This window comes from Dama dama, chromosome 29 (assembly GCF_033118175.1).
Source record: "Dama dama isolate Ldn47 chromosome 29, ASM3311817v1, whole genome shotgun sequence".
NCBI classification, from domain to species: domain Eukaryota; kingdom Metazoa; phylum Chordata; class Mammalia; order Artiodactyla; family Cervidae; genus Dama; species Dama dama.
The window spans coordinates 31,618,990-31,645,215 of NC_083709.1; the positions used below are offsets into that span (position 1 = coordinate 31,618,990).

General features: G+C 41.4%; 1 protein-coding gene and 2 pseudogenes across 1 annotated transcript; all 3 read right to left on the reverse strand.

Moving 5' to 3' along the window:
• Positions 1–560: 560 nt before the first annotated feature.
• LOC133048626 (interferon alpha-1-like) lies at positions 561–1,130 on the reverse strand. The gene has a single exon (XM_061132372.1). The coding sequence runs from the start codon at positions 1,128–1,130 to the stop codon at positions 561–563; it is 570 nt and encodes a 189-aa protein (XP_060988355.1).
• Positions 1,131–6,679: 5,549 nt separating this feature from the next.
• On the reverse strand, positions 6,680–7,174 carry LOC133048729 (interferon alpha-7-like; annotated as a pseudogene).
• An 8,540-nt stretch (positions 7,175–15,714) lies between these two features.
• Positions 15,715–16,297, reverse strand: LOC133048730 (interferon omega-1-like; annotated as a pseudogene).
• Positions 16,298–26,226: the final 9,929 nt, after the last annotated feature.

The following is a 26,226-nucleotide window of genomic DNA, read 5'->3' on the forward strand; positions in this document are numbered from 1 at the left end:
TTGGAGTGGTTATGTTCACTTCAAGTTCCTCAGAGTAAGAAACAACATAGCTAGAGCTAGAATATTTTTGCTTCTAACTTGTAAATCCTAATGAGAGCTCAAAGAATTGTAAAATGCATTTTTTAATCAGGTTGCCATTCAGGATTGGTGTTTCTGTTTTAATGAAAAAACAAAGTAAGTCTTTTAGGGTAAGAATTTAATAAAGGAAGAAAAATCATGAACGGACTAAATACAAAATATCCATTTTCCCATCAGTATACATACATAATATTTTATCAACAAAATAATGTAAATATTTATAAATAGTTAAATAAATATTAAAATAGATAAATAAATGTCCAGGTAGTTAAATACGTAGATAGATCAGCTTTGGCATCTGTGAGGAACCAGTGTCTATAGAGTAGAACATGATGTTACTTAATATTCCAGAAAACATTTGACAACCTGATTCATTTCAGGGCTCAATGACAGCAGAAATGAGAGTCTTCCCCGTGGCCGCGCAGGAGGCATGTGGTCTTGTTGGTCTGTGAGGATCATTTCCGTGTTGAACCAGGTGTGTGTCAGTCCTTCCTCCGGAATTTCTCCTGCAAGTTTGTTGAGGAAGAGAAGGCTCTCATGACTTCTGCTCTGACAACCTCCCAGGCACAAGGGCTGTGTCCCTTCTCTTGCAGATAGAGAGTGACTCTGTGGAAGTATTTCCTCAGAGCCAGGCTGGAGTCCCCCTTGAGCAGGGGAGCCCCTTGCAGCCCCTGCTCCTGCCTCAGACAGGCTTGCAGGTCAGTGAGCTGCTGATCCAGTGCAGTGCGGAGCTTGTCCAGGAGGCTCTGGTCCCACGCAGCGGCCGAGCCCTCGGTGCTGAAGAGCTGGAAGGTGTGTTGGGTCACCTCGTGGAGCACAGAGATGGCTTGAGCCCTCTGCAACTGGCTGCCACCCAGCGCCTCCTGGGGGAATGCGAAGTCATTCCTGTCCTGCAGGCAGGAGGAAGGGGAGACCCTCCTCAGTTGTCGCAGGAGCGTCAGGACCCTCCTGTTGGCCAGGCTGTGGGTGTGAGGCAGGTGGCAGCCCAGAGAGCAGATGGAGTTGCAGCTGAGCAGCAGCAGGGCCAGGAGTAAGGACCAGGCTGGGGCCATCGGGGACCTTGCAGATGCTGCTGGCCTGGGGAGGTGGGTGACTCTGTGAACTTGCTCTTTAGGTTCCCTGAAGACCTTCCTTCAGGCCTGTGTCTTAAATAGGAGCCCATGGTTTCCATTTTCTGAGAGTTCCCTCTTGCTTTCTACTTTTGTTTTTGCTTTTCAATTTGCACTCTCCAGTGTGTTAGGGCAGCACTTCTCAGTCTTTTTTTTTTCATGTTGCCCTTCTTTCTTCTGCCCACAGAGACTTTTTAGATATTTTTTAGATATTTAGATATTTTTTCTTAATTGCCCTGCACTGTGAAATTTTGATAGCATAGATATACTGTGTATGTAGTTATGTACTCTATGAATATCTTTTCTTTGTACATAGAAAAAGGAAGTGTAAATCTTACTCTTTGTATCCAGTGTAGTTAAGAATGACAGAAAGTTTTAAGCTATAATTTAAATGTAAAAGCTACTGAATTTTATTGTTTCCTTATAAGCTCAGTTTTCAGAGTGACTTTAATGTCATATGTTTACTTATATAAGTAGGTATGTATCCAATTACATATTGCAATAAAATTTACATAAATACTTGATAATAATACCAAGATATAGACATACTTAAAAGTCATTCAAAGCTGCTCAAATCATTGAATAACTTAAAAATAGTTCTTTAGTATTTATTTTCAGTATTTATCATTGAATTTTCTTCATGTCAGAAAATAATTTTTAGTTTTACTGCCTACTAGATATTCATCTGGATATTATCAACATTTTTTCTCTTTAGTACTTTGACATGTTGAACCACCTTTGTCGAATTCTGTAAGAAAATATAATATTTTTTGTATTTTATTTGCAAAAACAAGTTTCCATTTTTATTTAATCTGGAGGCCAAATCACACCGAGGTTCAGACATAAGCAACATGCACAAGACAGACAGTGGTTTCTCAGAAGTACAGAAAGGCCACCTCTCACAATATGACTTTGAGATAAAGCAAAAGGTGGAAAGTCCTCCAGTGAACCATCTAGTCATCTTAGGTGTACCACTGATCTTGTATACAATTTGTTTATATTCCATAAACTCAATCTCAATGCTTCTCTTATGTATGATACACAAGAAAGGCCAAAGACAGAAATAAATACTAAGGGGTTAGATTTTGTTGTATCAGGTTGAGCTTTGACATGTAATAACTAATCATTGTAATGACAATATTTGTTCAATTCCAGAGAACTAATGTCTGCATGCGTGGAAGCAGTATTATCCCCAGTGAGAAAGCATGATTTAGGAATCACCATCCATTTGGATCTTTCTCTCTGTTCCTTTGCATTAAATTTCAGATTTCCCAAAGACTTTCAAGTTCCAGTATGAGCCTATTATTTTCAAATAAAGGAAGCCATCTTTGTAATGAATTCAGAATAGGACAAATATTGTTTATTTCATGGGAAGATTTAACTTTTGGCTCTGCTCCTGAATTCTTTTGATTTTACATTGAATTTTATGCTGTCAAAGCCCCCTATATTCTAAACTTCAGATAATAAGGATGTGATTATCTTTGGCAAATCAGCTCTGTAGTAACTGAACCCTGATTTCTTCTCTGTGGTGTCCTCTGTAACCAGGCCCAGTGTAATCGCTCAACAAGTTGTTTTTTGGTTATTTATGTATTTATCCACTTTTGGCTACCCTGGGTCTTCACTGCTTGCCGGGGCTTTCTCTAGTTGTGGCCAGTGGGGCTCACTCTTCCCCGCAGCTCCTGGTTTCCTTCCTGTGAGTCTTCTTCGGGCTTCAGCAGCTGCAGCACGTGGGCTCTAGAGCAGGGTCTCAGGATCAGTGGAGCGCTGTCTTAGTTGTTCTGTGGCAGGTGGACACTTCCTGCACCAGGGATCGAACCTGTCTCTCCTGAGGAAAGATTCTTATTCACTGCACCACCAGGGAAGTCCTCAACAAGTCATTTTAGCCAAAGCAGTTTCTCAGATTTCCTCCTACTACTGGAAGGCATTTACAAATGACCAAGCTATTTTGCCTCATCTGGGCCCTATTTCCCGGAATTATAATAGGCAGTGGCTGGTATTTCCATTCTATTCTTGCTGGTGCCGGTCATGCCGAGTTTGTTGCTAAAACCACTAGTGTCTCCTACCTTGAAGGCACACGTGGTCTGGGATTCAATAGCAAGTCCAACACACTTTTCAGCTTTTGCCCAGCACTATATTAAACTCAAGAGGACGCCTCACCCCTAATGGTCCTCAACTAGATCATGATTCCAGAAAACATCTACTTCTACTGCATTGACTAGGCTAAAGCCTTTGACTTTGGCACAACAGACTGTGGAAAATGCTTCAAGAGATAGGAATACCAGAATATCTTACCTGCCTCCTGAGAAATCTGTTAGATTAGCAACAGTTAGAACTGGACATGGGACAAATGACTGGTTCTAAACTGGGGAAAGGGTACATCAAGACTGTATACTGTCACCCTGCTTATTCAACTTATATCCAGAGTACATCATGTGAAATGACAGGCTGGATGAAGCACAAGCTGGAATCAAGATTGCTGGGAGAAATAGCAATAACCTCAGACATGCAAATGACACCACCCTTATGGCAGAAAGCAAAGCGGAACCAAAGGAACACTTTCAGTAAAGATGAAAGTGAAAGAGGAGAGTGAAAAAGCTGGTTTAAAACTTAAAACATTCAGAAAACGAAGACCATGGCATCCGGTCCCATCACTTCATGGAAAATACATGGGGAAACAATGCAAAGAGAAACAGACTTTATTTTCTTGGGCTCCAAAATCACTGCAGATGGTGACTGCAGCCAGGAAATTAAAAGACACTTGCTCCTTGAAAGAAAAGTTATCACAAACCTAGACAGCATATTAAAAATCAGAGACGTTACTTTTCTGACAAAGGTCCATCTGGTCAAAGCCATAGTTTTTCTAGTAGTCATGTATGGATGTGAGAGTTGGACTATAAAAAAGCTGAATGCTGAAGAATTGATGCTTTTGAACTGTGGTGTTGCAGAAGACCCTTGAGAATGCCTTGGACTGCAAGGAGATCCAACCAGTCCATCTTAAAGGAAATCAGTCCTGAATATTCATTGGAAGGACTGATGCTGAAGCTAAAACTCCAATACTTTAGCAACCTGATGTGAAGAGCCAACTTATTAGAAAAGCCCCTGATGCTGGGAATGATTGAAAGCAGGAGGAGAAGAGGACGACAGAGGATGAGATGATTGCATGGCATCACTGACTCCATGGACATGAGTTTGAACAAGCTCTGGGAGTTGGTGATGGGCTGGGAAGCCTGGCATGCTGAGTGCATGGGGTCACAAAGAGATGGACACGACTGAGGGACTGAATTCAACTGAAGTCATGAGAGAGAGAACATGCTGGTGTCATACACAGAGCCATGTATCTGAACTCAGACTCTCCCTGATGCTCACAGCTCACAGCAACCAGGCAGTTTACCACAACACTCTTTGGTGGATCTTTACCGACATGGCAATCACTACTACATTGATGCAGATACTTCAGAGAATCCTCACAAGGAATGATGAATGATCATTTTCATGCTCCATTTTATTCCACTGCATCGGCTGTTGAGTTCCATTTCAGGATGACTTCCAGTATTTGACACATAATAATTAAAGGCTTATGACAGGTTGAAACTCTAGAGTTTGGGTATGAATCCCTGATCTCCTATTTCAGCCTACTAACCTGCGTTTTTTGTCTGTTTGTTTGTTTGTTTTTGTTGTTGTTGTTCAGTGAGACTATATTCTTAGAAGCATGTAGACTTTAAAGCCCTTTATGTTCTGAATGGTTAGGACCCCACAAAATTCATATCTTGAAGTCCTAAAGCCCAAAATCACGATATCAGGTGATAGACCTTTTGGGATATGCTTAGGGTGTCAGGATGGAGACCTCACAAAAGGAAATAATGCCCTTATCAAAGAGGTGGATATAAACTAGTCCCACACGGACTCTGCAGTGTCAGACCTGAAGCAGGCTCTCACCACAACTGGAACAAGCTGACATCCAGTTCTCAGATATCCAGACTCGAGAACTAACTTGCAGCAATACATTTCTGGTCTTTGTAAACTACCCAGTCTATGCTATTTTGTTGAAGAAGCTTGAACAATAAGATATATCATGCCCTGTTTTATCCTAAGAATACCTGCAGGAGTCTGTAAAATACCTGAAAGGAGAAATCAACTTCCTCAACTCCGTTTCCTAGACATGTCATCTGGGCCATAACATTTCATGAGCTCAATCAATATTCATGTAACATCAATTCACAAGGATGGTAATGATAGGAGAAAAAATAATACCAACATCTCTTAATAGATATGATGTGATAACACAATAATTTAAATATTCTTCATGGTTCTACAAGGGAGGCTATGATGACATAATGTGTGAGATGATTTTTAAAGATCATTTGCAGAAATATTTTCTTCAAGTTTGCATTTTCAATATTTGGAAGGTGTGGTGAGTAGAAGGCCCACTGTCCACTTTTAGTTCAGTGATTCTCAAGTACTTGCAAGGAGCTGCCTGATCATTCTTTCGTTGTCTCCCTCAGGTAATAAGGAAACACTTTGTCTACACGTGTAGATGATTTTCTCATTAGCCTATGCCTTGGGAGTCAATCCGTATGCTTCCTTCAAATAGTCTATGATGCTCTGAATTCTGAGTGACATCACTGTCATCTTCCCCAAGCTGAAACTGTGACATAAGAGATTGTCAGAGAGTGTGCAAGCAAGAACAATGGATTTCCCCTTGCACACCCACGAAGAGCCCATTAGGACAAATAGTGCAAAAATGAAAAAATAGTCTTGTGCACTGAACTTGTCTTCTCTCTGAATCATCCAATTATTTTCCAGCTTCCTTGCCATGAGACTCCCATGAGGGTAAGTCCAGGCCAAGTAATGTGAGAAGAAGTGCTATTACCCCATCTAGTCCTGGTCCCTGGAAGCATCCCATGTGATCCACCAGACTTTTCTCTTTGCCTCAGGGAGAATAGACTCAAGTACTACAGGCAAATTTGGAGCCTCAGGTTGATGATGGAAAAAAAGTCTCAAAACAATGGCACCAATGTTCTCAACTCACTCTTTGGAGGAGCGCAAGCTAGAAGATTCACCTGATCAAGAACGCCTGCATTATGCTCTTCAAAGAAGGAAAGAAAAGTGTCCATTAGAATCAAATATCTGACACTTTGCTGTTTACCTGTTAAAGAAGCTAAGCATTATGTGAACTGACAAATACCTTTAACAACATACTCTCTTTAAACCTTTTCCACAAACGAATAATTTCATATGTGGAAAACAGCAAATACCCTCAAAACACATACAAAAATCTTCTAAATTATGTTATAATATTATTTATTTAAGAAAAAAGATTGTGTTTCTCTGTCTAAATATTTTTGTAAAATTGTGATTTTCATTTCAGACATTTTTAAGCTTGTGAGCAAACAGATGATCACTTTGGAGGCTTAAGCAAACAACAGTCTGATTGAGTGGAGAGTGTCACAAGTATAATTTTCATTTTATTTGTTGACTTTTCTTGAGGATTCTTACATGAAGAAAAGGCAATTTTCAATTTCCACTCTGACAACCTCCCAGGCACAGGGGCTGTATTCCTTTCCCTTCTAGTAGAGATGGATTCTTTGGAAATACTTCCGGACAGCAATTCCCAAATCGGGACAATCCAGAGTCACTTCTTCCCGCTGTTCCAAGCTCTGATCCAGGCTGGAGTGGTTTTTGAGGAGGGCGCTGTTCCAAGCAGCTCAGCTGCTCTCCCTGGTGAAGAGGTTGAAGATCTGCTGGAGCATCAGTTGGTGATAACAGGTGCCTTGAGTCATCTGGATTGGGGTGATAGTCTCTCTTCTCCAAGGAAACTTGAAGTCGTGTCTGTGCTCTAGGCATGACTGAGAGGGGATCGTTTTCATCTGTATCAAATGTATGAAGAATTTGTTGTCAAGGGGACAAGCAGGGATGGAGCAGAGCTTGACTCCTGCCACTAGCAGATAGATCTTGGCCACAGAGAGTTTCCGTGAGTCACTGGGAGGCCACCAGGGGGCGCGCGGACACCACTAGTCAATGAGCGAAAGGTTTCTTCATCAGGTCCTGGCACAGCGCGCTTCTCTGGGCTTTCACAGGAGGGCGGAGGATGTCTTCTTACAGGTTTTATAGTGAGTTTCCGAGTTCTGAGAGTTCGTTTCAGCGGGTTTGGCAGCCTTTTCAGCAGGAAAGGCGTCGCTGTCAGAGACCAGGTTAGTACTCCTTGAGTAGTGCACTCAGAAATCTTCAATCCGAGCCCTCGCCAGAGACGTTTTGTGTGGTGGCAAGCCCGGAACCTTGCGTTTTCTGCTTTCCCCTGAGTGTCGTGCTTTCTTCTCACACGGAAACTTGAGCGACGCCACTTTTACAAAGAAAATGCGTTTAGGGAGGTGTTTGAACCGGAGAATCAGAGCGACTTGGGGGCCGATTTTACAGATTCGGGCTCCTTTCTGTCGCAATGAAGGGACCGTTCATGGAAAGGGGAGCTGGCGGCGGCGACGGGGCGACGGGACGGTGTTGGGGACGCCCTGGGGGTGTCCGGGCGCGGTCCCCACCCGAGGACGGGGGACTTTCAGGGTGTCGTTCAAGGAATTGGCCCTGAAGTGGGGGAATAAGTATTGAACAACTGAAAAGTAGGGATATTCAAAAACTCACAGCACTGTATTTTTATGCGTTTAAATTTGGATTTAATTATATTTGTCACATTAAATAGTTCACATTTTTTATTTTTGAAATATTTTATGAAACCATTTAAAATATTATATATATGATATTAAAATATGTGAGTATTGAAATGTTTATTCATTTATGAAAATATTTAATTGTTAGATAATATATTAAAATATGAGTATTAGATGATATTAATATTTATTAGTATTTTATTAAATTCTTTTTAAGCTATGGTTTATACTGAAACAAGAATTTAATATAATTTTACTTTACTGACTTTAATGGAAGCCAACTCAATATATTCAAGATCACTTCTTTATTTGTTTGACAATTTGTTGTGACTCTGTGAAGTCTTAAATAATTATCATTTAACTCGAGTTTCTGAAACACCTCTGCCAGCACTCCACCTTGAGTGTAGTGTAGCAAAAGGAATTAGTGCAGATGTCCCTGGTCCAATGATTAAGACTATGCTTTCAATGCAGGAGGTGCGAATCTGATGTGTGGCTGGGAACTAACATCCCACATGCAGTGCTGTGCAGTCAAAAAGAAAGGAAGATGGATGGAAGAGAGAGACAGAGAGAGGAACCAAAGGAAGAAGAGGCAGTGTCCTGTACAAAGCATTGAGGGCATTTACCAGGTCTGATCTTTTCATTTTCTTTGGGAAGAATTTTGTAAGTGAAATGAAAATTGCCCAAATTTCAATGGCAATGAGAAGCCTTTCTTCGTAAGACACATATGGCCTTGCAAATGAAAGGGCATTTCTTGTCTTTCTTGAAAATTTTGATGTTTTGTTTAGTGCATATATTTTGGTATATTCAATTTTTTAATATTGAGTTACAATGTTATTTATCTTGATGTCTTAGACTTGGTGCCTTTTAACATTTCATACTCAAGAGAAGTCCTTTCTTACTATTCCCCAATACTAACCCAAGAAATAGCTTCAGAAGTACTGTTGCCAGCTTCCCTGGTGGCAGGGAAAGTATACGATTGTCCCATTTCTTGTCCTCCTCCCCTCTATCATATTTTATAACCGATTTCCTGGTCTCCTTAACCATTAAAAAAGAAGTCTGTGTCTTAAAATAACATCACCAGAGGTGGTCTAAGACCAACTGAGGATGATGTTAGGGAATGGTTACTTCATTTGTACTCTTCACAGAGCAGCTATTATTTTGTAAGACAATTTTTCAAGATGCTGGCCCCAAGCAAAAGGATTCAAGTGCTGTAAGATTTCTTTTCATAATGTTCCAGGACTGCTGTAAGTGTGGAATCTTGGGATCTGCTCCTTCAGAATCTTTTGGCAGTCCCCTCTCCTAGACTTTGGTTTTGGTGGGCCTCAAAACACAGCATTTTAGCCAATTTCCTTCTATCCACATCTTTTATTTTTTTTTAAGTCGCTTTTTCTCTTTTAGAAAAAAAAATTCGTTTAACTAAGTACAAATCTGACTTCTTTTTCTCTCAGTATGATTTTGAAGTTTAACACAATCTGTATCTTTTTTTTTTCCATTTATTTTTATTAGTTGGAGGCTAATTATTTCACAACATTGCAGTGGGTTTTGTCATACTTTGACATGAATTAGCCATGGAGTTACATGTATTCCCCATCCCGATCCCCCCTCCCACCTCCCTCTCCACCCTATTCCTCTGGGTCTTCCCAGTGCACCAGGCCCAAGCACTTATTTGGTTTCTTTTTCTCTCAGTATGATTTTGAAGTATAACACAATCTGTATCTTAAAAAGTAGTATCAGAGGTGGTCTAAAACTTACTGAGGTTGAAGAAAGGGACTGCTCCTTTTATCTCATTTATTAACAGAGCAATGATGTTGTATTAGACAACTGCCTAGAATCTGTTTCTCTGCAAAGAACTTAAAGTACTGTGGGATTTCTCTCCATACTGTACCAGGCACTGATCAAAGGAAGGAAACGTGGGCTCCTGGGCCCCTTCAAAGTCCTGCAAGGCAGTCCCTCTCCTGGAATTAACACTTAGGGATTCAACATGCAGATCCTTGACAGTGTTAAGAGCTCTTCAGGCAGAGTTTCTCTTGGTTGGACTGAGGGTGGAGTAAAGAGGTTCCTATTGGTCATATTGATATGAAAGACTGCTATCATTCACTACGTTTCACATTCTCAGCCTATTTGCAAACTTTGTATTATTTGAAGTGAAGGATGTCCTCTGTGGCTGCCACTAAAGTGGTACTGATGTTTTAGAAGAGGAAATGAACGTCTGGTGTTGGCTACACTCAGGAGCCCCAGATAGTGCGAGAGTAGACTTCCTGCCGCCCCCAGGCCCTCCTCTTCATCAGCTCTGAGATCCTGCCCTCAGCTGCTCTGAGCTCCTGCTGCCTCCTTCCTCCTCATCCTGCCTCGATGACCTCTTCCCTGCTCCCAGGAGGCCAGTCACCATTCATGCCTGACTCTTCTGGAATGCACATCTCCAAGCACATTGTCACCTATGTGTGTGTGGTCAGCACACTTTGGTGACAGAATAAAGAAACTGTATGAATTAACCCATGTTCTGTATTATGTCACAGTTATCTGTAGACCATCAGAAAGCAAGAACTATGGTCCTGAAAATCATTGTGGAAAAATTCAAACCTTATGTATTAGACCTTAAACAGAAATGCAGAGAGTAGTGGTTAGATATATTTTGGTGCAATTTAAACTGTCACAATAGACTATGTAGTCACACCTTTGAGTTCTCTTTTAGACTAAAGAAGTGAGTTAGATAGAGCTTCAGGTTTTTATTTCAAGCTGAGTTGACTCATATAGATGAATAGCTCCTTTTGGATTAAGACTTTTCCGTGAGTATATTTCATTTCCATTGTAAAAACACAAAAGAAGCATCAAGACTGTGACATTCTCTGATGGCCAGGATGGAAGGAAAAAGTTTCTCCATGAAAACAAAATTGAGAAAAGTGCAGAAAATGACAATTCTGGCCTATTTAAAGATCTTATATGCGGGAAGTTGCTGGGAACAGCTGGATAAAGGCTGGCAGAGCCCAACATCTGCAGGATTACCAAGCTCACCAGATGCCAACCCCTTCCCTGATGACATGGAGGGTGATGTTCTCCAGCCCTGGAGAATGGTGATCATCACCATTGCCACCCTCTGAGAAACCAGGAATCGCCAAACTCAGCACTTCAGTGTAACTGAGTCCCAGGGCTCCAGCTCTACAAGGAGCTCAAAGCTGCCTTCCCCCTGCCTCTGCGGCTGGGATGGGCACCGCAGATCTCCCTGTAACAGACCAACTGGCCCTGCCCGCGCAGCGGGCACCACCTGCGGGTCAAGCGCCTTGAGCTCATGCGCGAGATCCACCAAGGAGAACAGGGGAGTCCCAGTGGGCAGGAGCCCCAGGCCTGGGCAAGGCGCTGCTGGGGCCCCGGGAACACATGGAACCACGGGAGCACTGAGGAAACTCCCTTTTTCCGGCCAACAGCCCAGGGCAGCTTTGCAGTCACTTTGCTTGGAGCCTGTGATTTCTGCACCTGCCTCTGTGTCCTTCCTCCCCTTCCTGGGAGGAGATTTTAGCCAGGGCGCTTTACCCCAGTGCCCGTTTATGCAGTGATTCATGGCTGGAGATCAGAGCATGTTGGGGTGTGTTTTCAGATTCAGGGTTGTTTCTGGGGAAAGGACTGATTCGGGGAAAGGGGATAAGGCACCTACAGTCTGGACTGGCATCTTTAGATATTGGGGCCCTCTTGTGGGAAGACTTGAGGACAAGACTGAGACTTACAGGAAAGGGAAAATGATTTCATTTAATATAAATGGTTAATTTCTCCTTCAATGTTCAACTCGTTGAAAAATATTTTAAAATGTATAAATAAGTCAAACTCACACCAAGTTTACATAGTTTCCTTATGCCAAAACAAGATCAAATGCAAATGTTTTCAAAATGACTTCTTTGTTCATCTCAGTTCAGTTGAGCAAAACCTGTAGTTGACAAACTTATGACCCAGTAACTACCTAAAATTATTAATCTCAATTTTCAAAATCTTTCTTTCTTTTCTTCTCTTTTAGCCTAGGATCTTATGTTAAGCTTTCACATTTATACATGATTTGGCATTGGAGAGTTTTACGAACTTTTAAAAATGTCATTTCATACAGATAAGTTGCTTTAAAATTCACAATCAAGATGTTTTTGTGTTCAGCATAATGTAGGTTTCCACTTAATATACCATTTGCTACTTCATAGGCAGCTTGTATGCTAAATGAACTGATTGTATGGTGACTTGATGCCCAGTAAATATCTCGGCGTGCTTGCTACAGCTGTGAGATTATTTCATTTGCTAGTAAAATTTAAAAATGTGTAGATATTCTTTGTACAATCCTAGAGAAGACTAACCTATTCTAACTTGCAGAGGTAGAAGTTTTGCATTAAAAATTAGAGTTGAGCAAGGCACAGATATAGCATAATCCTCTCTAAGGTAGATATGAAATAATGGTCAGAGCTCTGTATACACCTGTCACAGTAACAACTCTCACAGCTATGTTTAATGTGTTCCTGATGCTTTATGTAATTTACTCATATATGATAATTTTGTAAGTTGTTATATTAACATCATATAGATTAAATAACATGAGACGGTATATTGAATGGAGTACAGTATTCTCATTATCCCTATTTTGATTTTAATTGGAGAATAATTGCTTTACAATGTTGTGTTGGTTTCTGCTGTACAGCCATGTAAACCAGCTCTGAGTACACATATATCCACTCCTCCCTATTTTAAAGCTGAGAAAACTGTAGGATAGGACAGAAAAATCAACTGGACTAAATGATGCAGAGAACTGAGGGAAAAGTAAAGAGATGCCCAGATAACAAATATACTGGTCACCTGAGAAGACAAGAGTAACCCGCAAAAAATAGAAACAAAATACGCAGCAAGATTGTTGTTTTCAAACAGTTTAACTGGTAAAACTATTTTAAGCTTATCGTTAGGATTATTATCATTATTAGAGTTACACTTTTATTGATACCCCTGAGGACCAGCAGATTCCTACCATTGTGCAGGATGCTGGGTGGGAAGAAGAAATGGAGACTTGCTCCTGCTCTGGGGAGTCAATTCCTCCCCATTTAAGGGACTGTCAGTTAGAAGGTCCTCATGGAGGATTGTGTGGGGAAGGGGAGTTCAAAATGAAAAGCAAGACTTTGATCTTGAAAACTACAGGCTATAAGAAATTCTTAAAATAATAAAAGTTGAAAAAAAGTGAATGAAATGTATAAATTTGTGGGATTTTTGTTGATCAATTTTTATCAATGAACCCTGTGGAACTTGTTACTGTGGGCACGTGTTACTGTGGGAGCTTGTTACTGCGGGAACTTGGATATAGCTCAATAACAGTATTTTCTGTGCAGCACATTGACATATCAATTATCAAACTCCTTCTTAGAAAATAATACTATTTGAAGATAAAGAACATACATGTTTGCAGTAATGAACCTCCTGTTCAAACCTCAGCCAAGATATGGTGGGGGTGCATGAGATGCTTCACCGTATTTCAAATGTCAAAGTTTTGTCTTAGCTTCTGGTCCAAGATGGCAGAGTAGAAGGACATGCACTCCCCTCCTGCAAGAGCACTGAAACCGCAAATGCTGTTGAAAACCATCCACAGGAGGTCTCTGGAGCCCACCCAAAAAGACACTCCATGTCCAAAGACAAAAAAGAAGTTATAATGAGATGGTAGGAGGCGCTCAAGCACAATAAAAATAAATTCCATACCTGCCAGTTGGGAAACCAACAAACTGGAAAACAATACAACGACAATGTTCTCTCCCTGTTGTGAAGGATCTAAGACTCATGTCAGGCTTCCAGGTCTGCGAATCCAGCAAAGGGCCTGGGAATGCCCAGGAAATCTGACTCTAAAGGCAAGTGATATTTGATTACAAGACTTCCACAGGACTGTGGGGGAAAGACTCCATTCTCAAAGGGGACAAACAAAAACTTGCGAGCACCAAGACCCAAGGGAACTGAGCAGCAGTGACCCCACCGGAGGCTGAACCAGACCTACCTGCTAAGGTTGGAGTCTCCTATGGAAGTATGTGTCAGCAGTGGCTTGCCGTGGGGACAAGGGCACAGGCAGCAACAATCCTGGAAGGTGCCCCTTGGCTGAGTGCCCTTGGAGTTTGCAGAAAATCACACTTCGTTCACGAATAATGTTTCTGATGTCTTTAGTATGAGGAGGGTAACAGTTGGTTTCTGGACGCTTTGTTGGGTTTTGGTCTTTCAGTAGCAATGCAGAAGCTCCAGGAGGTGACATTGCCAGCAAGTATAGACAAGGGGCTTTATTGAAAAGAGAACTAGGATCCAACCCGGGACACCGTAGGACTGGAGGGCAGAAATCCATTTCACAGTACCTGCTCTTTCCTTCCTGCCTGTGCATGTGTTTGATTTTCTGCATTGATATGAGATCTCTATTCTTTCCCTATTATTCATCTTTGTATTACATCAAAGCATTTTCTACTAATTCATCATTCTCAAAGAGTTTTTGATGAACTCATAGAAGTGCTTTCTGGAGATATGAAACCCAGAAATAGGAATTCTCTTCAGCATACAGCAAAGGTAGTTCTCACATTGAAAGCACTATGGAACTAGCACCCAAGGTGAAAAGAAAATACCTTTGCCAGGGACCTAGCACCTTTCCAGTGTTGCCTTCCGGTCACTGTCTCAGGCCAGCTCTCCTGTCTCCTCCCTGCGGGCAGCCACTCTGTGATCCTCACAGTCCTGATGATTTCTGCCAGGAGCGCTAGATGATTCTTGTGTGACTGAACTCATTGTATCCAAACAGTAATCCTGTGAAAACTACTCTTATTGTCTGCGTACTAAAGATGAGGAAACGGACCTGTTGTGTTTGTGAGACTTTTCAGGGTCACACTGTTGGTAAATAGCAGGGCTGGGATTCAGAGGTTTTGGAATTTCTAGAACTCTCCTTTCCCTTGGGCTCTCTTCCTGTGGCTTCCACTCTGACTACACCGTGCAGCTAGAAGAAACCAGCACAGAACGGAGCTCCTGAGACGGAGGGAGTGAAGGCGCTGTGTGAGGGGGTGAACTGCTCAGTCCTGAGGAGGCAGGGCTGAGGAGAAGGTGGGAGACAGAGTAATAGGAGTCAGGAGCGGCCATCAACACCGCATGTCCTCAGCTTTCCAGCAGGAGGGGACTGCTTCCCTCAGACATTTATATCAACCATTCTGTAATGAGTGGGTATAGATTAGGTATGCCTATCATATCAAGATTAAACATTTTGTACAATTTCATAATCTCCTTTCTACCTGTTTTTTTCTTGGCACCCTCGACAGCTTAGAAGATCTTAGTTCTCAACCAAGGCTCCCTGGAGGGAAAACTCAGAGTGCTAAAAACTGCACCACCAGAAAGCTTGAAGAATTCCACCTTTTGACAGACATTTGTTAGAAAGTCATAGAACTGTTCCACAGTATAAAATGAACAAATACAGTTTTGTGATAGCTATCTATAGACAAAATAAGGACTTAGTTTTTTAAAATAAAAAACTCAAGAAGTTGACCTTGATAAGTATTTAATAAATAAATCAAATTACAATTTGAATCATAGAAAGGGGAATATATTTTCTAAATTTCAATACAATGTAAGCACATACATCTTTTATATGAAAATATAAAATATTGAGACACAATAACATTAAATAAATAAAATATAAATAACATCAAAGCAGTTGTTGCTTATAGACTGATACTCCTGCACCTGGGTACTTTTATATCTCCTTGCTTATTACCACTGACAAGTATTGGCTGAGTTAATTCAATAAATTTGGTGGCTGAAGCAGAATTCAGAGTCTTCTGAAATGACCCCAGGTGGGTATACGTGGGTGATGTGGCATCTTAGTCAGTGAGAGTCATGTCAGGGTGAGATCAGTCTCCATCCAACATTCTTAACCTTTCTTGCAAGCTGGTTGATGAAGAGAGAGAAGGCTCTCCTTATATCCATTCTGACGATTTCCCAGGCACAGTCGCTGTATTCCTTCTCATTCAGGTAGACATGGATTCCCTGGAAGTACGTTGTCACGGCATCTGTGGGGCCCGTCCTTCCCAGGGCAGAGTCTTCCTCTCCCGTCACCTGTTGCCAACAGTCATCCAGGTCTGCCAGCTGCTGAAGGAGTCCAGTGCAGAGCTGCTTCAGGAGGGTGGTGTCCCAGGTAGCAGAGGAGCGTGTTGTATTGAAGACATTGAAGCTCTGCTGGAGCATCTTGTGGAGCACAGCCATGGCCTGGGCCTCCTGCAGCTGGCCGCCCTCCACCATCTCCTCGGGAAAAGCGAAGTCTTTTCTGTCCTTCAGACAGAGGTGAGGGGAGAGTCTCCTCATTTGGTCCAGGAGAGTGAGGTTCTTCTCAGTGGCAGCCAGCACGTGGTTCAGAGACAGGTCACAGCCCAGGGATCCTCCTGGGCCATAGCTGACCAGCACCAGGGCCATCAGTAGAGAAAGCACGAAGGCCATGGGGAAGATGAGGCTGCTGCTGGGCTGGTGGAGACGGCGTCTGCTGAACCTTGAGGTATGTTCTCTGATGCCATGCTTTCTAAGCAAGGCCATTAAATAGGGAACACGGTAGTTTTCATTTTCTAATCATTTCTATACACTTTTACTTCCTTTTTTGGTTTTCTGTTTTGTATTTTCATTACAGTCAAAGACATTTTCTTCCTTCTAGGCTGTTAATTTTGCCTTTTCCTAGTGACTTCAGAAGTGCCCATCCAAATGGATATTACTCAATCAAATCGGAAAGGTCTTTGTCTTAAGTCTGTATTGATGGACATGTGTAATTACACACGTTATTGCCCTTTTCTCTCGTTCATAAGTGTTGCTGTCCTCTAATCCATGAACACATTGTTGGCTTGCTCTTAGGCTCCTTTTTTCCCTCTTAGTTTCCGTAGGAAGCCAGGCTCTGCCAGCCCTATTGTTTCCCTATTTGTAAGAGATTTACCAGATCACTCTGGCAGTTAAGCTCTTGGAAACAAAGGATGAGTTTTCCTTAGTGTTTGACTTAGAGAAGAAGCTGATTATTATCAGTCCTTGAAATCCTCCCACTTTTCTCTTCCTTCTGGAACACATTCCTGCAGATCCCTGCCCTTCAGGGAACCATGAGGGCAGGTCTATTATAGACATCACCCTTTCTTTCCACCATTTTCTTATTGGACACCTGTGGTCCTCCACAGACAGGGCCAATACACCCACCAGAATCCTAGTTCGTCTCAGGGATCATGAGTGAGGAGACTCTAATTCCAGGATAATTGTAGTTTCCCATCAGCACCCCACTCACAAGGGAGAGATCACATGGAGCCACAGCCTGTCCTCTGGAGTGAGTGAGTCCCTTCCTCACCTGCTGGACTCCCTCCATGAGGGCAGGCTCACCACATCTGTGGCCTCAACATCCCCTTTCTGTGGAGGGATTATTTATTTGTTGGGAAAATAAATTCTCTTCCTAAACCCCATCTTCTCCCCTGGAGTGTTTCTGTGAAGGACCCTAGTCTTGGTGGTGACCTCCTCTTCTCCTGACCCATTTCGCAGGTGTCCAAAATATCAGCAGTGCTCAGATGCTGAGAGCAAAAGTGTGTGTAAGTTGGTGAAGACAATTTCCAACTGCAATCATTTTGCTTTTAGTAGATAAATTATATTTACTTTGCCAAGTATAGTTTTTATTTTTCAACTCTTTACTTAAACACTTCAACACTTGTTCTGCTCAGTGTTTCTGAGCTGGATGAAGGAGATTCAGTGATGGTGTTGTCTCTTGATGGAAGCTTATGTCACAGAATCTAGTGAGTTTCAGTCGTTTACTCAGGCAGTTGTTTCCAACTGGCATCTCTGTTCCTCTTTTTCTGTTTCCTCTGAGAATGTAGGGCAGTGAGACCCAGTCTATGAGATCAGGAGAAATAGCCTTCTTTCCTTGAGTGTGGTTTTTCATTGAAACGTTTTATATACACTTAGTGACGTATTGGACAAGATTTGTTTCACTGCTCCTTCTCTGGCTGTAATTCATGATCAGGTGAGAATAAGAAAGGGAAGTATAGAAAGCCGAGGGGCTGCATCACTTTCAAGAGGTTAGATTTTTTTGTTTCTCTTTGCAGTTATGCTAGAAAGTAAAATTCCATAGTTGTTCTGTGGGCAACTAGAAAACAAGGGTAAGTCTCAATGTCATGAATATGAAAGAAATGAAGTTGCTTTCCCTGACACAGTGATGTGTCTCGGTTAGCCAACTTCAGGGCAGCATAGCTGGGGCCTAGGCTGTGGCAGAAGGGAAGGATCAGGTCAATATGAACAACAGAAAGGCTGAGACATGGCTGCTTCTGATAAAAGCTCAAGGAAGGACAAGTCCTGAGTCTGTGGACTGCCCTCAGCTTTGTAAGACCAGCCACCTGAGTTTTCTTTCCTTTAATCCATATGTGGTCAGTGTAAGGGACGAAGGAAGAAGTCACACGCACCAGTTCATGGGAGATGGGCAATCAGAACCCCAGTTGCTCGAACACTAACCCTCTCTCACAGGGTCAAGGAGACCAGCCTTGCTGTGCATCTGTGAAAATCCACCTGGGCAATGAGAATTTGCATTGAAAAAAATTAGAATGAAAGGGAATGAAACGATTCCAAAAGATCCTGATCTTAATCTGGGTAACAAGAATTATGATATGAAAAATGATAACTGAATTTTATTTATTGATTGCTAACCCTAATCTCCCTAATATCCCACCTTGTGATATGATCCCATTGACGGGTTGGGTTTCTTCGGGTTTTTAAGAATTTGAAATGTATTTATTTCATGTATTTATTTGTCTGTGCTAGGTCTTAGGTCAAGATATTTTTTATTTTGGCATAATGTAGATTTTCACTTAATACACCATTTCCTACCTAAGAAGCATCTCGTATGCCTAGTGCCCTGACTGCATGGTGACCTGATGCCCACTAAACGTCTCGGTGTGCTTGGTACAGTCATGGGATTATTTTATTTGCTAGTAAAATTTTTAAATGTGTAGATATGCTTTGGAATGCTAGAAAAGATTTACCTATTCTAATTTGCACAGGTAGAATTTTTGCATTAAAGATTAGAGTTGAGCAAGGCACAGATAAGGCATAGTCATCTTTAGGGTAGACATGAAATAATGGTGAAACCGTTGTATACACCTGTCACAGTAATAACGCTCACAGCTCTTTAATGTGTCCATGATGCTTTGTATAATGTACTCATTTAAGATAATTTTGCAGGTTGGTATATTAACATCATATAGAGTACATAACATGAGATGGTATATTGAATGGAGTACAGTAGTCTCATTACCCCTATTTTGATTTTATTTGGAGAATAATTGCTTTACATTGTTGTGTTGGTTTCTGCTGTACAACAACATAAAATAGCTATAAGTACACATATATCCACTGCCAAGTCCTTATTTTAAAGCTGAGAAAACAGTAGCATTGGATAGAAGAATCGACTGGACTAAATGATGCAGGGAATTGTGGGACAAGGAAAGCGATGCCCAGATAAGAAATATACTGGTCACCTGAGAAGACAAGAGTAACCCACAAAAATAAAAACAAAAAATGTAGCAAGATTGGCGTTTTCAAACAGTTTAACTGGTAAAACTATTTTAAGCTTATCATTATGATTATTATCATTATTACACTTACACTTTTATTGACACCCCTGAGGACCAGCAGTATCCTACCGTTGTGCAGGATGCGGGGGGGGGGGGGGGTGATAAGAAATGGAGCCTTGCTCCTGCTCTGGGGAGTCAGTTCCTCCCCATTTAAGGGACTGTCAGTTAGAAGGTCCTGATGGAGGATGTGTGTGGGGGAGGGGAGTTTAAAATGTAAAGAAAGGCTTTGATCTTGAAAAGTACAGATTATGGGAAATTCTTAAAATAATAAAAGTTGACATATGGTGAATGAAATGTAGCAATTGGTGGGATCTTTGTTGATCAATTTTGATGAATGAATCCTGGCTTGTTACTGCAGGAACTTGGATATACTTCAATAAAAATCTTTTCTGTACAACATGTTGACATATTGATTTTCAAAATCTTTCTTAGAAAATCTTACTAGAATGCTTTGGAAGATGGTGGAAGAATAGGAAGGGGAGACCACTTTCTCCCCCACAAATTCGTGGAAAGAACATTTGAACACCGAGCAAATTCCACAGAACAACTTCTGAATGCTGGCAGAGTACATCAGACACCCAAAAAGACAGCCCATTGTCTTTGAGAGGAGATAGGACAAAATATAAAAGATAAAAAGAGAGACAAAAGAGATAGGGATGGAGATCCGTCCAGGGAAGGGGGTCTTAAAAAAGAGAATTTTCCAGACAGCAGGAAACACTCTCTCTGGCGGGTCTGTGGCAAGCCTTGGAATCTCAGAGGGCAAAATAACTGGAAGGAAAAATAAATACATAGTGAAATCCCACAGATTAAGTGCCTAACAGCAACTCCCAGTGCAGCAGCAGCCCAGACACTGGCATCCCCCACTTGCAAGCAGGGGAGGGACAGGGAGGAGCAGGTGCATTGCTTAGGGTAAGGGCTGGGCCTGAATACCCTGAGGGCAATCTGAGGGAACTAGGTTGAGATAGCAACCCAGACTGTGGGATAATTATCCCGCGAGCCCCGCGAAAAGCCCCAACCTAAGACACAGCCAGGCAGGCTCAGAGGACAGAGGACTGAGCAGAGCCAGCTGGCTGCGGACCGGCCCATTCCCCACCAGAGTCGGGCAGAGGAGGGCAGCCAGAGCAGGAAGGGGGCAATTGGCCCCAGAGAGGCATCCACCGAACTGCAAGCAGACTTCTCTGCTAACCAAGACTTCTTGGGGTTCTGGACGGTCGACATCCGCCGGGAGGGTCACAGGCAGAGACCAGCTCCCTAGAATAGACACGGGGCACACGTAAGAAGGCCATAAAACCAAGCGGCTGGAAGCGGGGAGGGGGTAAGCCACAGCCTCCACCTGGGGGTGAATACGCGTGCCTAGCACCTGGTCACCTGAGCGGCTCGGCCCTGGGGAGGGCGCAAAACACTGGCCCAACCAAGTCTGTGCCTTTGTGGAGTACCCGAGAACCTGGACCTGAGCGGCTTAGACCTGGGAAGTGCATGTAAACCAGGGCCCGCCTCAGACAGTTCCCGGCAGAGCAACCGAGAGTCTGAGCAGTGTGGACGGGGAAAGCACACACGCCGTGAGCGGGGGCAAACCAGTGTGGCTGAGACACTGTGAGCACACGCCAGTGAGATTTGTTCGCAGTGTTCCTCCCTCCCCAAAGCACGACTGAACAAGCGAGCCTAAAAAAAGTGACCACCACCCGCCCCTTGTGTCAGGGCGGAAATTAGACACTGAAGAGACCAGCAAACAGAAGCTAAATAAACAGAGGGAACCGCTGTGGAAGTGACAGGTGCAATAGATTAAAACCCTGTAGCTAGCACCGACTACATAGGAAGGGGCCTATAGACCTTGAGAAGTACAAGCCAGACCAAGGAACTATCTGAAGATGAACTGACCCCACACTGTCTGCAACAGCTCCAGAGAAAGTCTTAGATATACCTTTACTACTATCATTTTTTAAATTTAAAAAACATTAAAAATTTTTTTACTTTATTTTTTTAAGTCCCCATTACTCCTTTAATTTTCATTTTTTATAACCTACTATTACCTTGCAAAAAAAAGATCTTATTTATAAAGCAAACTTCATATATTATAATTATATTTTTATAATTATATTTTATATGAATATATTTATATTGATATATTAATATTTTCATATAACATTATAATTGTAATAAAAACTTCACATATTATAATCTCTGTGACTAATTTTTGTTTGTTTTCATTTTTTTTTAATATTGTATTTTTGGGAATCTAAACTCTACTCAAGATTTTTAATCTTTGCTTTTTGGTATTTGTTATCAACTTTGTACCTTTAAGAACCCAAACGTCAGTAGCCATTATTACTTGGGAGCCGCATCACTAGCCTGATTGCTGTCTATACCTTTGGACTCTCCTTTTTCTTCACCAGGTCGCCTCTATCTCCCCCCACCTCCTTTTCTTCTCTACCCAACTCGGTGAATCTCTTTGTGTGTTCCGGGCTATGGAGAACACTTAGGGAACTGATTACTGGCTGGATCTGTCCCCCTCCTTTTGATTCCCCCTTACACCCCCTTATACCCTCCTGGCCACCGCTGTCTCCTTCCTCCCTCTTCTCCTCTCTGTGTAACCCCGTGAACATCTCTGAGGGGTCCAGACTGTGGAGAGCACATAGGGAAGTGATTACTCGCTACCTTGCTCTTTCCCCTTTTGATACACCCTCTGATCCTCCTGGTCACCTCTAACTCCCTCTTCCCTCTTCTCTCCTCCATGTAACTCTGTGTGCCTCTCCGGGTGTCCCTCACTGCAGAGAAACTTTTCATCATTAACCTAGATATTTTGTCATCAGTGCTGTATAGATGGAGAAGTCTTGAGGCTATTGTAAGAATAAGACTGAAAACCAGAGGCAGGTTAATGTCCAGAGGCAGGCTTAAGTCCAAATCCTGAGAACACCAGAGAACTCCTGAATCCAGGGAGCATTAAATGATAGGAGCTCATCAAATGCCTCCATACCTACACTGAAACCTAGCACCACCCAAGGGCCAACAAGTTCCAGAGCAAGACATACTATGCAAATTCTCCGGCAACACAGGAGGCTGACCAAAGTCACACCAAGCCCACTGACATCTCAAAACTTATTACTGGACACTTCATTGCACTCCAGAGAGAAGAAACCCAGCTCCACCCACTGGAACACCAACACAAGCTTCCCTAACCAGAAAACCTTGACAAGCGACCCGTCCAACCCCACCCACAGCGAGGAAGCTCCACAATAAACAGGAACCACCAACTGCCAGAATACAGAAAGGCCACCCCAAACACAGCAATATAAACAAGATGAAAAGGCAGAGAAATACCCAGCAGGTAAAGAAAAGGTTATATGCCCACCAAACCAAACAAAAGAGGGAGAGATAGGGAATCAACCTGATAAAAAATTCCAAATAATGATAGTGAAAATGACCCAAAATCTTGTAAGCAAATTGGAGTTACAGATCAATAGCCTGCAGAGAAGGATCAAAGATGCAAGAAAGGTTTAGCAAATACCTAGAAGAAACAAAAAAGAGTCGATATATAATGAATAATGCAATAAATGAGATCAAAAGCACTCTGGAGGGAACCAAGAGTAGAATAAAGGAGGCAGAAGATAGCATAAGTGAGGTAGAAGATAGAATGCTAGAAATAAATGAAACAGAGAGGAAAAAAGAAAAAAGAATTCAAAGAAATGAGAACAACCTCAGAGACCACTGGGAAAATGTGTAGTGCCCCAACATTTGAATCATAGGAGTCCCAGAAGAAGAAGATAAAAAGAAAGACCATGAGAAAATACTTGAGGAGATAATAGTTGAAAACTCCCCTAAAATGGGGAAGGAAATAATCACCCAAGTCCAAGAAACCCAGAGAGCCCCACACAGGATAAACCCAAGGCAAAACACTCCAGGACAGATATTAATCAAATTAACAAAGATCAAACACAAACAACAAATATTAAAAGCAGCAAGGGAAAAACAACAAATAACACACAAGGGGATTCCCATAAGGATAACAGCTGAACTTTCAATAGAAACTCTTCAGGCCAGAAGGGAAAGACAGGACGTACTTAAAGTGATGAAAGAAAATAACATACAGTCCAGATTACTGTACCGAGCAAGGATCTCATTCAAATATGAAGGAGAAATCAAAAGCTTTACAGACAAGCAAAACCTGAGGGAATTCAGCACCACCAAACCAGCTCTCCAACAAATGCTAAAGGATCTTCTCTAGACAGGAAACACAGAAAAGTTGTAGAAACTTGAACCCAAATCAATAAAGTAAATGGCAATGGGGTCATACTTATCAATAATTACCTTAAATGTAAATGGGTTGAATGCCCCAACCAAAAGACAAAGACTGGCTGAATGTATACAAAAACAAGACCCCTATATATGCTGTCTAAAAGAGACCCACCTTGAAACAAGGGACACATGCAGACTGAAAGTGAAGGGCTGGAAAAAGATATTCCATGCAAACAGAGTCCAAAAGAGAGCAGGAGTACCAATACTCACATCAGATAAAATAGACTTTAAAACAAAGGCTGTGAAAAGAGACAAAGATAGACATGACATAATGATCAAAGGTCAATCCAAGAAGAAGATATAACAATCATAAATATATATGCACCCAACATAGGAGCACCACAGTATGTAAGACAAATGCTAACAAATATGAAAGGGGAAATTAACAATAACACAATAATAGTGGGAGACTTTAATACTCCACTCACAACTACGGATAGATCAACTAAACAGAAAATTAATGAGGAAACACAAACTTTAAATGATACAATAGGCCAGTTAGGCCTAATTGATATCTATAGGACATTTCACCCCAAAATAATGAATTTCACCTTTTTCTCAAGCTCACAGGCAACCTTCTCCAGGATAGATCACATCCTGGGCCATAAATCTAGCCTTGGTAAATTCAAAAAAATTGAAATTACTACAAGCATCTTTTCTGACCACAATGCAGCAAGATTAGATGTCAATTACAGGAGAAAAACTATTAAAAATGCCAACATATGGAGGCTGCACAACACGCTACTCAACAACCAAGAAATCACAGAAGAAATCAAAAAAGAAATCAAAATATGCATAGAAATGAATGAAAATGAAAACACAACAACCCAAAACCTATGGGACACTGTAAAAGCAGTGCTAAGGGGAAGGTTCAAAGCAAAACAGGCTTACCTCTAGAAACAAGACAAAAGTCAAATAAATAACCTAACTCTACACCTAAAGCAACTTGAAAAGGAAGAAAATTACAAACCCCAGGGTTAGTAGAAGGGAAAAAATCTTAAAAGTTAGGGCAGAAAAAAATGCAAAAGAAGCAAAAGAGACCATAGCAAAAATCAATAAAACCAAAAGCTGGTTCTTTGAGAAGGTAAATAAAATTGACAAACCATTAGTCAAACTCATCAACAAACAAAGGGAGAAAAATCAAATCAACAAAATTAGAAATGAAAATGGAGAGATCACAAGAGATAACACAGAAGTAGAAAGGATCCTAAGAGATTGTTATCAGCAACTGTATGCTAATAAAAGGGACAACTTGGAAGAAACGAACAAATTCTTAGAAAAGTACAACTTTCAAAAATTGAACAAGGAAGAAATAGAAGATCTCAACAGACCCATCACAAGCACGAAAATTGAAACTGTAATCAGAAATCTTTCAACAAACCAAAGCCCAGGACTAGACGGCTTCACAGCTGAATTCAATCAAATATTTAGAGAAGAACTAACACCTATCCTACTCAAACTCTTCCAGAAAATTGCAGAGGAAGGTAAACTTCCCAACTCTTTCTATGAGGCCACCATCACCTTAATACCAAAACCTGACAAAGATGTCACAAAAAAAGAAAACTATAGGCCAATATCACCGAAGAACAGATGTGCAAAATGCTAAAAAATATTCTAGCAAACAGAATCCAACAACATATTAAAGAGATCATACATCATGACCAAGTGGACTTTATCCCAGAGATGCAAGCAGTCTTCAATATCTGCAAATCAATCAATGTAATACACCACATTAACAAATTGAAATATTAAAAACCATATGATTATCTCAATAGATGCAGAGAAAGCCTTTGAGAAAATTCAACATCCATTTATGATAAAAACCCTCCAGAAAGCAGCAATAGAAGGAACATACCTCAACATAATAAAAGCTATATATGAGAAACCCTCAGCAAACATTATCCTCAATGGTGAAAAATTGAAAGCATTTCCCCTAAAGTCAGGAACAGGAGAAGGGTGCGCACTCTCACCACTATGATTCAATATAGTTTTGGAAGCTTTGGCCACAGCAATCAGAGCAGAAAAAGAAACAAAAGGAATCCATATTGGAAAAGAAGAAGTAAAACTCTCACTGTTTGCAGATGACATGATCCTCTACAATGAAAACCCTAAAGACTCCACCAGAAAATTACTAGAGCTAATCAAAGAATACAGTAAAGTTGCAGGATATAAAATTAACACACAGAAATCCCTTGCATTCCTATACACTAACAATGAGAAAACAGAAAGACAAATTAAGGATACAATTTCATTCACCTTTGCAACAGAAAGAATAAAATACTTAGGAATAAATCTACCTAAAGAAACAAAAGACCTATATATAGAAAACTATAAACCACTGATGACAGAAATCAAAGAGGACACAAATAGATGGAGAAATATACCATGTTCATCAATTGGAAGAAGCAATATAGTGAAAATGAATATACCACCTACAGCAATCTATAGATTCAATGCAATCCCTATCAAGCTACCAATGGTATTTTTCAGAGA